The 16,846-nt window shown below is 43.4% G+C and overlaps 1 protein-coding gene across 6 annotated transcripts; it reads left to right on the forward strand.

Moving 5' to 3' along the window:
• The first annotated feature begins 400 nt into the window (after positions 1 to 400).
• UBA3 (ubiquitin like modifier activating enzyme 3) lies at positions 401 to 15,922 on the forward strand. 6 transcript variants are annotated; one of them, XM_086469657.1, is made up of 18 exons: positions 401 to 447; positions 585 to 626; positions 3,656 to 3,776; positions 4,802 to 4,882; positions 7,093 to 7,175; positions 7,709 to 7,789; positions 8,399 to 8,442; positions 8,730 to 8,794; positions 9,616 to 9,771; positions 9,893 to 9,995; positions 10,433 to 10,546; positions 11,964 to 12,017; positions 12,472 to 12,508; positions 12,588 to 12,669; positions 13,629 to 13,729; positions 13,874 to 13,937; positions 14,002 to 14,086; positions 15,164 to 15,922. In XM_086469657.1, exons 1-18 carry the CDS (start codon positions 428 to 430, stop codon positions 15,250 to 15,252), a joined length of 1,422 nt encoding a protein of 473 aa, XP_086325783.1. In that variant the 5' UTR covers positions 401 to 427; the 3' UTR covers positions 15,253 to 15,922. The 6 variants fall into 6 exon arrangements, with proteins under 6 accessions (XP_086325783.1, XP_086325779.1, XP_086325780.1 ...); XM_086469652.1 differs by having other exon boundaries at positions 428 to 447; positions 14,032 to 14,086; XM_086469653.1 differs by lacking the exon at positions 585 to 626 and having other exon boundaries at positions 417 to 447; positions 14,032 to 14,086.
• The last annotated feature ends 924 nt before the right edge of the window (positions 15,923 to 16,846 follow it).

The raw sequence follows: 16,846 nt of genomic DNA on the forward strand, positions 1-16,846 counted from the left end.
CATCCCGCGGGCTTTAAAGGGCCGTGATCGCCCCACGCTTTGTCCCCGAGGATGCCCGCCGAGGCTGCCGGGGAGGGCCCTCGGCTGCCCGGGGCCTGGCGGGAGGCGGCGCCGGGCCCCAGGGGGGGCTGCCCCGCGCTGCCGGGCCTCGGCACACGGAAGCTCTCTTCCGCAAGGAGGCTTTGACCCCCCCGGTCCCTGCTTTAGCGCTCGGTGGGAGCGATGGGGGTCCTGGGGGGGTGGGGGGTGTGTCCCCGCCTTGTTGCCATGGAGATACAGCCCCTGGAGGCTCGCCTGGCGGGCGCTCTACACCCCCCCCCCCCCCCCCCCCCGCTTCCCTACTCTATAGACCTCCAAGCGTGGCGGCGCTCTGGCAAAGCGCCGCCCATAGAGGCGCCGCGGGGCAGTGTGGGAAGCAGAGGGAAATATGGCGGATGGTGAGGAACCGTAAGTGCCCTGTATGTGTGTGCTCGGCCGCCCTTTCCCCCCGCTTCCCGGGGACGGGTGGGCCCCGGGGTCCCCTCTCCCTCCTCCCCGGTCTCTGTAGCGCGATACTGACCCTTCTTTTATTCTCTCTCTTTTAGGGAGAAGAAAAGAAGGAGGCTAGAGGAGCTGCTGGCGGATGGGTTAGTGCGGGGCTGCGGGCGAGCGGGCTCCCGGCCCGGGGCAGGGGCAGGGGCAGGCAGCGCTTGCTGAGGGGCGGCTGGTAGGTGAGGGCGAGCCGCAGCCCCGCAGGAGAAGGGTGGGCTGGGAGGAGGCTGCGGGGTAGCGCAGGGCTGCGGGGCCCGCTGGAGGGGCGCTGGTAGGGCCCGGCAGGCGGAGAAAGGTCCAGGGCCGGGGCGGGAGGAGGGAGCCGGAGGAAAGGTGTTAGGTGGGTCAGTGCGAGGAGGGGGGGAAGGCGAAAAGGGTGCTTGAACAGCAAGGACTGGGGACGAGGAATCTCCTGGGGAGAGGACCAAGGGGCTCACCCGGAGCGGGGATGGGAATTGCGGGCTTGGAGCTTGGCATGAGTAGAGGCTGGTGTGCTGGCGAGCTTTGTGACAGGAGTGGGAAAAGCTGCATTGCCGGGCAGCGACCTGGGGAAGGGCCTCTAGGCTAGAAGCAGGTGACTAAATTTTGGCTGAAAATTAAAAATTCAGGCTACAGCGTAGTTGCCTGTGCTTATTAAACCCCTAAATTCTATGCATCTGTCTTAATGGCCTTGAAAACTAATGCTCAGAAATCTTTAACCTCATCTGCTTCCATCCCCTAACTATTCCCTTCCATCTGCTTGTGTCCCTCATCCTAAAGATCACAAAGCAGACTTGCCTGCCTGAGCAGTGGATTTGCAGGCAGTGCATGTGTGTGTCGGGGTGAGGGTCACAAAAATCCGTGGGCATGTTGGGTTGGGGGGTGCATGCTGAGTCCCTCAAAAGCATGGAGCTTTGGAGATGTGAAGGTGGCAGGAAGAAGTCTGGGCCTGAACCAACATGAGGACTGTGGTGCTCTGATATTTTAAACAAAATTAAAAGTCAAAGTAATTCAATGAAATAAATGAGAATTTTATTAAACTCTAATAATACAGATACCTGATAATGCTGTAACAACACAGAAATAAACACTCAAAAAACCCATTTCTGAAGTTAAACATAAAATCTCAGGTTGAGTTATTGACATTTTTCAGATCTCCACAGTGTCCAACCCTGTAAAAACACAAACTGTAGTATAATCGCAAAAGTGAAACTAGATCTTGCTGGTTTATCACTTATAAAGGAAAATACACATCTAACCAGAAAAGTACTGCTGCCTAGTAGCTGTCTATATGGACTGTATAAAAGCATTTAAAAAAATGTTCTTGATGTCACCAAGCATAGTTGCTGCACTTGTTTCCTGAAAAGTTAAAGATTATAATGTAATCCGTAGAAACAATCATTGTGATATTTATTGAACCATTTTATTTGCCTAAGTCGGTGCTTAATGCCCATCCTCCAAGCTGGTGTACAGTAGATGAGCCCAGGGTTCAGCAGAGGGAATGTTGTATTTATTCACACTGTTTCCCATTATGTGAAATAATGTGTATTTTCACATTATTGCAAAAACTGGGGGAGGTACAGAAGTGTGAGTCAGAGGTCAGAAGGTCCTTATGAATTCAAATAAATTTTATGGATCTTATCTAACTGCTAATACAGTAAGTAACTTCCCTAAAGTCAAGAGTTAACCAGGAATAAGTTCAGTTTGCAAACAGAATATAGGCAAATTATGATGTATTTATTCCTGCAGTTTAGTGAGGTTTTTCCCTGTTACTGCAAGCCTTTTGCAAAATTATTGCCTGTAAGTTAAAATTGCTGTGGACGTACTCTGTTGTCCATCTTCTGAATTCAGGCATTCGCTGTCTAGATGTTTTCACTACGTTTTCCTTTTATTGTGAGACGAGTCACCAGGAAGTAATAACAAAGTCTAAACGTTACCCAACAGCAGTTACCGATCTGAGCGTTCTTCATGCTGCTTCCCTGGAGGAAGCAAATAACACTCCTTATCAATGACGACACAACCTTTCATACTTGGGATTGGCAAAGCTCTTTCATAACGAGCTTAGTTTTGTATTTATGTGGAACAGAATTGTTCATCTACATTGAGTGGAGCTCCTCTGTACAAAGGGAAGTGTGCTCTGTTGAGGGAGGGCTTGTTCTGCATAGGTGATGGCCTTATGTTAGAGAATTACTTGAGAGCGCTGATTTTGAACTATTCCACTAAGTTAACAGTTTAGATTTATAGTTATGTACTACTAAGATAAATTTATAGTTGTGTACTACTAAGATAAATTTATAGTTATGCACTACTAAAATAAAATTATAGTTAGGTGCTACTAAAATAAAATCGTAGTTATGTGCTACTAAAATAAATTTATAGTTATGTACTACTAAAAGTGACCTGCCAAAGCGGAAAAAGGGTAGTGGAGTATTGGATGTAAAATTGTGTCTTGAAGATTTAAAAGAAGATAACTGCAAACATTCCTTTTTCAAGTCAGATTGCTACCGCTGACAGGCTCAGGAGATGACTGAAAAATGGGGGTGTTCTAAATTACGCAGTACTGAGTGAGGGTGAAGAGCATTCAAGATTCCTATTTTTTTTAACACTTGTTTTAACAAACTGCTGTGAAGATTCAGAGGCGACAGTGTTGGCGCCCGTTGCTGTTATTTATTCAGTGCCTCGCAACTGCAGGCACATACTGATAGTTCTGAATGTGATTTATGAACTTAAAAAGTCTGTCAAAGAAAGGATACAGAACTTTGATGAAAAAACCCATCACCCCCTAAATCCAAAGGGAAACCTCTTTCTCTGTGTCCTTTTAAAATATGATGGAAACAAAAGGAGAAGGCTAGACCCTTTTTCAGTTCAGGTCAACTTTTACTAGTAACAGCTACGTCGGTGGGGTTTGTTGAAATGCCTGGGGTTTTCCCCCCTCTCTGCATTGTTGCTTTCTAGTTCCACAAATAAAACCCACTCGTGCAAGTGGTCGTGCACATAACTTGCATACATAAAGAATATGCAGATGCATTTGTATGAATGGTCGATAATTTAGGTATTTTTAAGATATGCAAAGAAAAAAAAACCATTTTGGAGGTGTGGCTTTTTGTCTGTGATTTTGCAGCTGAATTTACTGTGTTCTGTGCAGAATGGCTGTTGATGGTGGGTGTGGGGACTCTGGAGACTGGGAAGGTCGCTGGAACCATGTAAAGAAGTTCCTCGAGCGATCTGGACCATTCACACATCCCGATTTCGAGCCAGGCACTCAAGTGAGAAACACTTACTTTAAATACAAAATCCGTAGCGTGTGTTGCAAGCTAATGTAAACAGTTTTGTTAACTGACCACCAGCAGTGCGTGAATACTAGAGCTGGATGAAAAGCTTGTGTTTTAATCAATTGAACAGTGTGTTTCTAGAGGAACATATTGTATTCTTTTTATAAGCTTGTATTTCTAAATGGTACTGGCACCTACAAGCTCGCTGTGATCAGATCTATAAATACATAACAACATAGGAATTATGCTCTGTCTTTGAGTTCCGCATGAAAAATAGCAGCATTCATCTCTGTTTTTAAGTAGTTGGATACAGTAAGGAATTTCTTGTGCTTAAGGAGTTAAGGTTAACATGAGTACTTGGAGAATTGGGAAGGATGTACAGAAAAGGAATTTTAAACTGTTTTAATTATTTCTTCTGCTTTCCTTTTTAGTCCATTTTGTTTCAGAGCTTCCTGTTGACTGTATTTTACCGTTATTTTTAATGCACTGTTCTGTTATTTACTAGTTTGAGGCTGGAGACTAGTAGAACAGCTCACAGAAAGCAGTTACATAGTTAAAAATTTCTATTCTTTTTGAGCAGCACTGTTGTCTGTCTGTTTAGATTTATGTTATATATCAGTAAAATATTTGGAGGATGAAAAAGTTATCTGCTTAAACCAAATAATAATAAAGGCGGACCTTGCTTTTTTCACAGTCAATTATCTGCTTAAACCAAAATAGTAAAGGTGGACCTTGCTTTTTTACAGTCAAAATTAATATAAAGAGAATACTGATGTCAACAAAGGTCTTGCTTTTCTGTAAGCTGGGATGTAGGAACTGCATGAACTCAACAACTGATTAAAGTCCACTATGTAATTACTGCTGCAAGCCCAAACTGTTTTACTGCTCTAAGTTGTTTTATGTGAAACTTATGAGGCTCTGAAGATTTATGTAACACATTTATAAGGGTTATGAAGCAAAAGAGAAATGATACTTTTTCCTATTCAGTGCATTAATTTTTGGTTTTGTTTTTTCCACAGGCTCTTGAGTTTTTGTTAAGCACATGTAAAGTACTAGTTATTGGAGCAGGAGGATTGGGATGCGAACTCCTGAAAAACCTGGTAAATACTCAGTTTTCACCCTTTGCTTCTTAGAATCTTCTTTTTTTTTCCTTGAGGAAATTATCTTTTTGACTTTGCTAATTTGTCTTGTTTGATTGTATATAGCTACTAAATTTCTAAGTTTTAATCAAAATGTATAAAATGATGATACAGAGAATAAACTTGAAGAATGTGCTTTGTTGATAAGCTTGAAAGGTGACGGTCTAATATGTTGCATGTTATTTATTTAGCTATCTCAAAGCTTGTCACGAGGGACCACATGGTGCTCTTTATGAAATGTAGACAAAAGTTCACTTGCAGCCTTAGATAATGGTCTAACGTTGGTAATTTTCCCGAGTTACCAGGTCTGGGGAAATGGAGTAGACTAGGACCAAATCACGCTGCTAATGGTACAAGGAAGGGTTTGGAATACAGTGGCCAAAATGTATCTTTTCAGATGAAAAGCAACTTCAAACTGCCATTAAGTATCTAGTACAAACTTTAGTATTAACAGCCAGACTTGAATTTAATTTCAGTTTAATTTACATCTTTGGATGAATCCGAAGTGAGGTTAGAACTGCTGGAATTAGTTATGTTCTTTCATAGTGAAATTAGTAGAGCCAGACTTGCTGTGTCTGCGGTGACCTTCCCGTCCGTGGATCTGTTTGGCCTTCCTGAGTAGTGGCTCTCAGGTTTTTCTAGTTCCTCAAGATCAGTAAATCAGAAGTTGTCTGCAGAGCCTGAACACTCCCTCAGAGCTGCATCTGTCTTGCAGATATTGGGACAGAACAAATTCAGTCTGTTGACAGCTTGTTGAGAGGGGGGGGGGTTGTGTGGGATAAGGGACTTCTTAAGCCTGTTGTGTGCACTCAGTTCCCCTCTTCACAAAGGTTTAAAGTCACCATGATTAATTTTTATCATTTTCAGAAAGATAAGCTCAGAAGTAGGTCTAGATTCTGTTCACATTTATTCATGTCTTTGGGACAACGAATATGCATTCAGTAAAGAATCCAGTCTGTATGTTCCTGATGTCCCAGGCTCGCTCTTCTCCTTAGCAGCCTTTCCCAGTCTGCTTGGTAATATTGAACGAAGGCTGAACATTTATCAGTGAAACAAAATGGTTGTTCATCACCAGGGGTAGCCAATGTGACATGCAGAAATTCTTGCTGCTTTTTAACTTCTATTCTGAAAAACTTTAGTCCTGTTGTTCATTTGTTTAATCAGTTTCCGGATACGGCATTTTAAATAGTATTACGCACAGGATGGCTCTGTTTATTCGTAAAATGTAAAATGAGAAGTTTGAAGAGGCTTAAAGGAAAAAAGGGAGGGGACGGGACTCAAATCTTTTTTTAGGGTCATTTTAGAACGTCACAACACATTTCCTTTCTCTAAAACCAGTGTTTTACAGCATTTATTTCCCTTTGACCAGAATTCACATTGTTTCTTAGTGCATGACAGATGTTACTTTATCAGATCAGACCTGCAATATGGTTTTAAGGCAGTTTTATGTTAAAGTTATTTGCCAAATCTAGTGAGGGGCTGCATGCAAACAGAGATCAGGCAGAACTTCTGTCAGAGGTTCGGCGTGTTCTTAGATAGCGAGGTGGCTCTTTGTGTTCATGTTCTGTTGTGCGTTGAATGCAGCGAGGAATGCTGGCTTGTTCTGAGCTGTGATTTGAGGGTGAGTGTGCCAGACTCACTTATGCCAACTGGGAAAATGGTCAATGTTCAAAACATTAAAATTTTAGAGGCATTAAACTTTGTTTTTCTATTCCTGCCAAGCAAGGGAGTTCTAATGGTATGTCTTCAAATTCTGCGGTTTTCCCCCAATGAACGCTTTTGATTTGCTCCAGTTGTGAGGGAATAATTTGCTCCAGTTGTGAGGGAATAGATTTACTCCGGCTGTGTGTGAGTACTGCACATTCCCTTACAGATCAGCCTACCGGTAGCGTCCCCATGTTCTGACTAGGTAGGCTAAAGCAATATTGCCTTCAGTAGAACTTTGTCTTTTGACCACTGAAATGTTACTAATTCTGTCTAAATACTAGCATTAGCCACCCAAAAAAGAATGTTCTTTTAATGAACAACAACCCTGTACCTCTCTGCACAGGGAATGAGGTGCAAATATGTTTGTTCCTCCCAAGGTTGCTTGTTTGGCACGTGGAATGCATTCTGAAGCACTGTAAGCGTTTCATTTCCTATTAAATGAATTTGACTATCTCTTTTCACAGGCCCTGTCTGGCTTTAGGCAGATCCATGTTATTGACATGGATACTATAGATGTTTCTAATCTTAACCGACAGTTTCTGTTTCGGTAAGTGGTATTTTTACGATTTGGCTTTCGTTTTTTTCAATGTACCTAAACAAAATATGTGAAGATGGTGATTATTTTGGTTGAACAAGATGTCATTAAAGATTGCTGAACTCTCACATCACAGTAGTACTCATAATGAGCTAAATGTTGCGTGTGATTCCTTCTTGTTTTGAGATCTGTGGTGTCTAAGCGTGAAGAAAACTAACACGCATTCCTTACCATTCAGATACAGCTAATGGAAAAGGTGACACCAAAGAACAGTGCACACAGATTGAGATGTTTTCACGGTACCCTTTTTTTCCAAGCAAAATGAAAAATTGTTGGATTTTTTTTTTTGGTGCTGATAACTGTAGTTATGGGGACATACTTAGATCACTCTGGGGCTCCCATAGCCGGTGCCTCAATATTACCCACGTCAATAAGTTGTCCCACAGTAACCATTAGTCGCTTAGTTCGGTATTGCAACGTGCAGAGTCGGGAAAGATGGAATCTACTAAAATAATGCATTTGGAATTGCTTGGGTTTTTCCCCAGACCGAAGGATGTTGGGCGACCAAAAGCAGAAGTTGCAGCAGAATTCCTCAACAGCCGCATTCCCGACTGCGCTGTCGTAGCGTATCCTTTTATAGAGGAGTAGCAGCCCTGAAGGCTTCAAAAAACCTATGAAACTCTGTAGGTGGGAAGACTATCTAAAGTATTTTGCTGCCACCCTCTCTTTTTCATCCAATAAAGAACAGATTCATTCAGATGGTGATTGAGAATTCTTTCTCAGTGGCATTAGCATATGGGAAATATGCATGGGGACAGAAGGCTCAGCTTTACAAAACTATTTTTTATGTTTCCACGGAGTGTTTCTATTCAAATGCAGTGTTACAATTTTCACTGAGATGAGAATTACAAGTTTATTCACCAGAATGTTTTGAGTACTTACTGGTAGAGACATTAGTTTATAAACATAGAGCATCGCTTACTGACATAGGGCTTTGTGAGAGCACGTGTTTTGAGCTTCCTAAATAGTTTGCCTGCTGAGTTTTCTCCTGTGTGTGACTTACGTTGTGTCTCTTGTTTTGTCAGATGCTACAGCTTCAGCTGTGGGAATTCTTAATCTTTCAATCACTTAGGTTTTTTAAACAAGAGAATCATATAAAGTTTTGGCTTTAGGCTAGCAAATAGAAAAGAGTAAACTACTTGATAAATACATTCCTTTACTGGGCTTACGTTCAGATATTTTAAAAAGATTCAGGACATGGATGAAAGCTTCTACCGACGTAAGTGGTATTTGTTTGCCTGCCAAACGCCCACTGGTGCTTTAGGGGACCATTGCAGTTGTTGCTGCTTTTCGTGGTAGTTAGACTGCTAATTATTTTGGTCTTCTACGGTATACTGGAACTAGAAGTAACAAATAGACAAAACTTAAATGCATCCGTCATGTGGGTAATCTAGGGGAGGCAGTGAAACTACAGCCAGTTCTCTGGGCTATTACGGACAGAATACTTTACTTGTCTTAAGAAGTATGCATTAGTATAGACTTTAAATAACCTTTTTTTCCCCCTAGAGTTTCATATTATTGTTTGTGGGCTGGACTCTATAATTGCAAGAAGATGGATAAATGGCATGCTGGTAAAGTCTTCAGTCTTTTTAAAGCCTGGCTATTGCTTGAGTATAGATAACTAAAACGGAATGGATTTGGGTAGAATGTGTCACTAAAATGAAATGAGGGCTGTTGAAACTCCCAGTTTGCTGTATCTATTTCTATTTTTTCTTTCTGTGAACAGGGTAAGATGCATGCTCTCTTACCTGCCTTTTTCTCGAGGAGTGTTAGCCAACATTGGTGCAGTGCCCTGCAGGGGTGATTCCAAAGTTAGTTGTTTGTGCAGTCAGCTTTCAAAAATCCTAAGGAGGGGAGTTCCGCAGCCTCTCTGGATGCTCCCGTTGTGAAAGTTCTTTATTCATTAGCCAGCCAGCACTTACCGTGCTGCAACTTGTAAATGTCATCTTTTGGAGCCCCGCTGCTACAAAGTGGTAGAAAGCTGGTCATTGAACTGGGTAGTGTTATCATTGTGAATTTGTTTATAAAATAATGATCTGGAGTATTTACCACTATTTACGAAAAAACCCCAAAACCACAAACCAAGAGTCAAACCCTCAACTCCTTCAAACCAACCAACCGTTTTTTTCTGGTATACTATAAGGAATTCAGGGGGAGGAGGAGGTGGAGGGTGAAGGTGGTAGATGAAGCCCTGCTCACTGACAAATAACTAGTGTTTTATATATGACATGCCCTTAAAATAACCTGTATATTAAGCGTTCAATCTTGTGGTGTACCATTAAGAATAAGATTTTTAGGGTTTGTTTTTTCTTCCTGCAACTTGTTTAAAAAACCCAAAACCAAACAAAGCAAACAAAAACCAACACGCCTCCCCCCCACGTTTGTTCGTTAGATGTCATTTTTACATTACGAAGATGGTGTACTGGATCCAAGTTCCATCATACCTTTAATAGATGGAGGGACAGAAGGTTTTAAAGGAAACGTTCGTGTGATTATTCCCGGTATGACAGCATGTGTTGAATGCACGCTTGAGCTTTATCCACCACAGGTAACTGCAACCAGTGATACTTCCTTTTTTTATATTCCTCTGATCCGCCTGTTTCTTTTCCGAGGACTGTACATGATATATGACATGCTTTCTTCTGGTCTTCTCTCCCTGCCCACACCAGGTCAATTTTCCCATGTGCACTATTGCATCTATGCCCAGGCTACCAGAGCACTGTATCGAGTACGTTCGGATACTGCAGTGGCCAAAGGAGCAACCTTTTGGAGGTGATGAGCATATTGCAGTGGTGCTAAAGTGGCATTTCTCCTTTTAACGGGTTTGTTTGGAGTCAGGTAGACAGCTGCCTTTATTAAAACCATCCGACCTTTTCACCTTCTGTGGCTCATTGCCGTGTTGAATCTAAGCCTCCTCTGAGCTGGTGGTGGATTTTTCTCTTCTTGGCCTCGCCCTCCAGTACTGTATTTGTTCATGTGTTTCTCATACTGCACAATGTTTTTCCTGACTCAGAATGTAACCTGTATCAGCTCTGTAAATCTGTGAGGTTAAGGTAGTGTGTGTATATATATATATATTTTATATAGCTTAATGGGGTATTCGTTTTAACCCAAATTAAAACAAAGGGATTTTTAGACAAAAAGAATGCTGTATTTCTGAAGGACTCTTATAACTGTAACTTACCTGTAAATCCTTAACTTTGCTGTAGAGGGTGTTGCACTGGATGGAGATGACCCCGAACATATACAGTGGATTTACCAGAAGTCTTTAGAAAGAGCATCTCAATTTAATATTAAAGGTGTTACATACCGACTCACCCAAGGTAAGGGTAAGGCATGGCGCTGTTTGTGACTGCAATTGGCATTCTTTGTATTTTTTATGATGCAACTGGCAGCTCTGCTGAGAAAGAAATAGTCCTTCTCTCCCTTAACATCTTAAAAGAGAAACAAGCAGCTCGTTTCCTGTGCCAGCACAAATATTTTTATGATGAATCAGATGTTTAGGCATTCAGGATGAATCAGAGGAACTTCTCTGGGACAAAACTGAACATTCTTTTCGCCGTTTTATTTTTAAACCTGGAGCAGCTCCAGATTTACGTGACGCCGTGACCACTTTTGCTGGGTCAAAGAGCAGGAACAAAAGGACGCGGTTGCCTCTTTTAGCAACAGCAACGCTTTGTGCCACTTGAGGCTGGTTAAGGCTATAGCATCTGTTCTGTACTGCTGCGTGTGCCTCTTAACTTGGAAGTGCAGAGTGCTGCCGCTCATTTCATCAGCATTTTAAACACTAACCGCATAGAAAAGAAATGGGGAATCTGTACAGAATCTCCAGAATTTATGGTAACCTGTATCTGTTTGTTGACTTGTGGTTCTGAGAATGCATTTGGAATGCAGGGCTTGAAATGCCCCGCTTGAACCTCGGCGTCTGCCTTTCTATCAAAAAAAGGGCAAACTGATTCCTTGTGTATCTGCCTCAGATTGCACCTAGTGCATTGCAGAGAGTCTTTTGTTGCAGCCCTTCATCCTGGCTTCTCTAGTGGCCTTTTTTTTGGTACAGGTAAATGTGAACTCCAGTTATGAAACGTAATTACGTACCTGCAAATGGCTGCGCAGTTTTCAGCATTGGCAGACGGCTTCCTTATAAAGTACGCAGCAGAATGAAGGCGAAGATAAAGGTTTTAGTAACGAGAAGCCAGAGGAACTTCAGACTGCTTGGGAATTCGCTGTCTTTTTGGCAGGCCTGAAAAAAGGCTGTTCCCGGTGTACGAACTCGTGTGCACAGGAAATCTTGTGTTAGGTCGGTGCGTGTTCTGTGCTGTCGGACTGGATGGGCTCGGTGAGAAGAGCTGGGTGAAGGTGCCAATACAGTTTGGCAAGCCTGTTCTTGCAGAAGGAGTGCCAACCCCAAATATCTTTCCTTTATGCATTTCTCCAGTTAAACAGGAATAGAACTGATTTTTAAATTAATTTTCAGTGCTAAATACAGGATACTTGTTTTCAGAATTTGTTCACTAGTTCTCTTTGGTTGATACCTGCTTTTAATCAACATGCTTGATCCGTTCCTAAAGTAAAAAAAATGCCAGAGCACTGGAGCAGTGTGCCATTGGACCTTGTTGTTACAGAAATTCCCGGAAAGTTTGAAGCACCTTTGGGTACACCCTTCTGTAGTTATTCTGGCTAGAAGTTGTCTTGTCAGTACAGTTTGTTGGAAAGACAAAGCCGTATGTTTTGTTTTTACAGGGGTGGTTAAACGAATTATTCCAGCAGTAGCTTCTACAAATGCAGTAATTGCAGGTATGCTGAAAGACCTCATTTTACCTCTGCTTTACAGACTAGGGTTTTGTAAGGCAACAGTTTGGAATTGAGACCTCGGGGAGGATAATAGTTATTTTTAAGTGGGTCTGATTTATTCTTATAGTCTCATTTCTGTCTGCCATAGAGAAGCTGCACGTGACACTATGAATTTTAGGCTCATGTGTGACGTGGGAGTGAGCAAAAGCATTTGAGCCCAGGGAAGGGGGGTGGGAATTGGAAAACACGGTATATAATCTTAACATAGTCTCAGATTAGTGCTGAATCTGTGGTGTTAAGGCACAGAACTACCAGCTACCTTCAGATGTTTACTTTTCTCTTTAAAAATTGGGGGTTTTTTTGGTCGCTTCTTCAGTACAACTGTGTGCACTAATGTCTATATGTCCTGAGATAGAGCTAGAAAGTGAAGAAATTGTGTTTTTTTTTCTTATTCCAGCTGTTTGCGCCACTGAAGTTTTTAAAATAGCCACAAGGTATTTAATTTCTTATCGATAACATAGATGATTTCCAACGTAATGACATGTATTAACACGGACGTGTTTGTCGTTACAGCGCGTACATTCCTCTCAACAACTACTTGGTGTTCAACGACGCCGATGGACTGTACACCTACACCTTTGAAGCCGAAAGAAAGGTTAGTGCCACTAAAGGCTCGCAGGGTTGTTGCCTTATTGAATTTAAATTTTCATTGAACTTACGCGCTTTGTGTGTGTTTCTGAAACCCGATATCGAATCTCTTGTCCCCTAGCGCTGAATAATAATAATTCTGGAGCTTTAAAACAGAAACCACAACGTTACCGGTCTGCTGCTTCTCCAGAGCATTGTTTTTAGCATGTAGGAATTTATTGGCTTTTTAAACTTCTGTGGTTTTGGGGTCTAACGGCAGTGACAGTGGCAGTCTGTCCCTGCAGAGTAGCAGGACTGTTCACCTCCGGATCAACAGGTGTTTTATTTTGATGTCCTGGGGCTGAAACCTTTCCTTCTGCCCATCAGTTTACCGCAAACTATGGCATAGTATATGTAGTGGCATGTTTAATTTTTGCTGGTTTAGCCAAAGTTTCTTAATATTTGGCAAAGTACCGTCTGGTATAGGGGGGGTCTTCAGACAGCTATGTCGGTGGTGCAACACTGGTGTCTCGTCTGTTTCTGCTGTGCTGCCTGCAGAGGAAAACAGGACTTGACTCTTGGAAGTGAGTCTTGAAGATTTTCCCCTGTAATACAGGAAATGTGGTTTACAAAATAGGATACACAATCTTAAGATGACTCATAAGCAGGTCTTCTCAAAAAGAGGTTATGAGAACAACTGATGGGAAAGCCTGTAGTATTGAATTTTGTGTCAGGTGAAATTGGCAGTACATAAATACTCAGCTGCTGTTGGGAGCCAGTCCAACAGTGACAGACTTCACGAGGAACTGGCTTTTGTTATCAATATTTGCAACAGTATTAATTATTTCTAGAGCTTTTTATTAATTATTTCTAGAGCTTTAAAAAAAAACCCACAAACACACATTTCGAGACCTTATCGGCAGCATTTTAAAAATCATATTTGATGTAACGTTCATTCTTGTTCATTCTTGTTCTGCTTTGTTGCAGGAGAACTGTCCAGCCTGCAGCCAGCTTCCCCAAAACATAGAGATTTCCCCATCAGCCAAACTGCAGGAGATCTTGGATTACTTGACAAATAATGCTTCGTTGTAAGTGTGCAACCATTCCCAGTTGTTTGATAGTTTCTTGGTAGTTTAGTGTTTCAAAAAGGTAATGTGTAAACATGCTTTTACCTGATTATCTGTTGTTTGTTTTTTGTTTTTGTTTTTTTCAAAAAAATGCTTTATATATAGGCAAATGAAATCTCCTGCAATCACAGCGACTATGTATGGGGGAAATAAAACACTTTACCTACAGGTAATCTGAACATACATCTTGAATAATCTTAATTTATTTAAATTTACTTTGCTGAATTGGAAAGGAAATGTTTTGGCTTTTTTTTTTTTTCCAGACGGTAGCTTCAATCGAAGAACGAACAAGGCCAAATCTTTCCAAGACACTAAAAGGTATCACGCGGTCGTCACGTGCAGATTTTCAAGATCCTGCTCTAACCAGAAAGTCAGTCGGTTCCATCCCTCAGCGCGGCGTGTTGAGCTTTATTTTGCCCCCTGCGGTAGAACGTGCCCCGTTATCCTTCCGCCTTCGTCGGGCTGCTCGGGGCTGAGCCTTGAACGGCTGGCGTGGGAAGGGAGGGCAGCGCAGGGCAAAACCGAGCTGGTGGCTGCTGCAAACGGAACGTCCGTCCGTGGCGGTTCATAGCCGTCTTGGCGAGGGCAGGTAGTGACGTGCGGAAAACAGACTCCGCAATCTGTGAGGCTGTAAAGTGGGTACGTTTATTCAGCTCTGGGCAGCACGGGGGGCAGCCCCACCAAAGTGGTGCGCGCCCCGACGCGGCAACTTGTCTCCGATTTATACGGTCAGATGTTACATATACGTAAGGTTTCCCAATACGCTTATACATATGCGTAACCTATCCCCGCTTCGTATTAAAATTAGTTCCAAAAGGTCATTTTTATAAACTCCTAACTGCACTTGCGCAGTGCCTCCTTGTGGTGGTCGTTGCGGGGGTCGTGGAGATGAAGGCTGATGGCTCCTCTTCGCCATCGCTAGTAACCCCGTGTTCTTGCGCAGACTCAGTTGCTCCTTGGCTCTTGCTGAAACCGTAGGGTTGGTTTTAGTCTGTTCTTGAGGCATCCCCCAGGTTCTTATCAGGAACTGTCCTTGTGTGGAGCCATAGATCTTCGTGCTTCTGTGAGTTTGTCAGGAATTGTCTTTTGTAAGGGGCCACAACATTCCTTGCTTCAACTAGTTTGTACAATAGTCAGCAAAATATTAAGCAATATCCATTAGCTTGATTCTTCAGGTTACACAGCAATTTAGATCATCATTAGGCAATAATATTTTCACCAAGATTTCCTTAACCTCTTCCCTCAGTAGTTTCCTGCTTGACTCGGGTGAATGTTAGTTCAGCTGGCGGGCTGTTGGCAGCTTTGTTTTGTCATATTTACGGTTCGTGGGAATGGCGTTCGTTTTTAATTTAAAGAAAAAAATGCACTGTACTCAAAATGTTCTTTCTGTTTCAGAATTGGGGCTGGTGGATGGCCAGGAACTGGCCGTTGCTGATGTTACTACGCCACAGACGATGCTGTTCAAGCTTCACTTCACCACTTAATTTATTCATTAGTGAACTGCGTATCCAGCGAGAGAAGTCTGTACCCACCTTGTAAAACAAACGTGCTCTGTGGGCATTAAAGCAGCCCGACATATTGATGTTAGTGCTAGCGCTGTGGGAGGTTAGGTCATACAAACGAATCGCCGTATTTCAGAATTGTATGTAGAAGCCAATATTTGGTGGATTATATTTGTATAAACGCTTATTAATGTACAGAACTCTGGTGTATAGGAATACACTTCTTTTTTCTGGTTTTTGTGGTCAAAATGTTAATGCTGATATACTTCCGGACACGTGGAGATTTTAAGGTGGCCAAAAGCCTTGTGTTCAACACCCGTGTGCAGAGGTATAGGCAAAGAGAAGACCCTTTAAAGGACCCCGCAGCCATCTGGTTTTAAATTGTAGCACTCCCGTACACTTGCGAGTCACCTTCAAACCAAACCAGGGCAGGAGATTAAAACGAGCATTTTCCTCTTAATTCATACAGATTTGATCAATTGTCTGAAAGGTGTTGAGTGTGGAAGAGATGACTTTGTTTACAAGCAAACACGAAAGGACAAAATGCCCAGGTGCACGTGGAAATCCGGCCATGCCCGCTTGGTCCGCAGCGTGTTCACATGTCATTGGTGCTGTTGAGGTATTTATAAATAAAAACCATAAAGACACCTTAGTTTGTGTTTTCTCAGTGGACGTTCAAGGGCGTTTATAACCTTGGTTAAAAAAATCTGGGGTGTCATTTGGCTGCTGGAGTCAGAGGCCTCCCAGCCCGCGGGGCCGATACCCCGGTGTGAGCTCTATGCTTTGACTTGGGGCGAACGAACAGCGTTCACTCTTTCCATCTTCCAGCCCGGCGCTTGAACTGGAGCGGGGGCGCCTTACTGGAAGTCTTAACCAGGTCGTTTTTAACAGCTCCGCTGCGTTGAGGGGTGTCAAAAGGCCCCTGGTGACCCGTGGGACCTACAGCAGCGGGGTGAGGTGTGGAAGAGCCTGTCCTTGTCCCCGTGTTTGTGTTCAGCGGCCGAAGGAAGCGTTAGGAAGTGGGAACAAAAGTCTTTATAGCGTCTGATGTGGAGTTGTCGCAAGAGCAGTGGGTACTGCCCGAGCTGGCCGCCCGCCAGGACAGCTACCGAGGCGGGTTTACCCTCGCTCCGCCACGACAGCTACCGAGGCGGGTTTACCCTCGCTCCGCCACGACAGTTACCGAGGCGGGTTTACCCTCGCTCCGCCAGGACAGTTACCGAGGCGGGTTTATCCTCGCTCCGCCATGACAGCTACCGAGGCGGGTTTACCCTCGCTCCGCCACGACAGCTACCGAGGCGGGTTTACCCTCGCTCCGCCACGACAGTTACCGAGGCGGGCTTACCCTCGCTCCGCCAGGACAGTTACCGAGGCGGGCTTATCCTCGCTCCGCCACGACAGTTACCGAGGCGGGTTTACCCTCGCTCCGCCACGACAGTTACCGAGGCGGGTTTACCCTCGCTCCGCCACGACAGTTACCGAGGCGGGTTTATCCTCGCTCCGCCACGACAGTTACCGAGGCGGGTTTATCCTCGCTCCGCCATGACAGTTACCGAGGCGGGCTTACCCGCGCTCC

This window comes from Leptosomus discolor, chromosome 9 (assembly GCF_034619465.1).
Source record: "Leptosomus discolor isolate bLepDis1 chromosome 9, bLepDis1.hap2, whole genome shotgun sequence".
Classification (NCBI taxonomy): domain Eukaryota; kingdom Metazoa; phylum Chordata; class Aves; order Leptosomiformes; family Leptosomidae; genus Leptosomus; species Leptosomus discolor.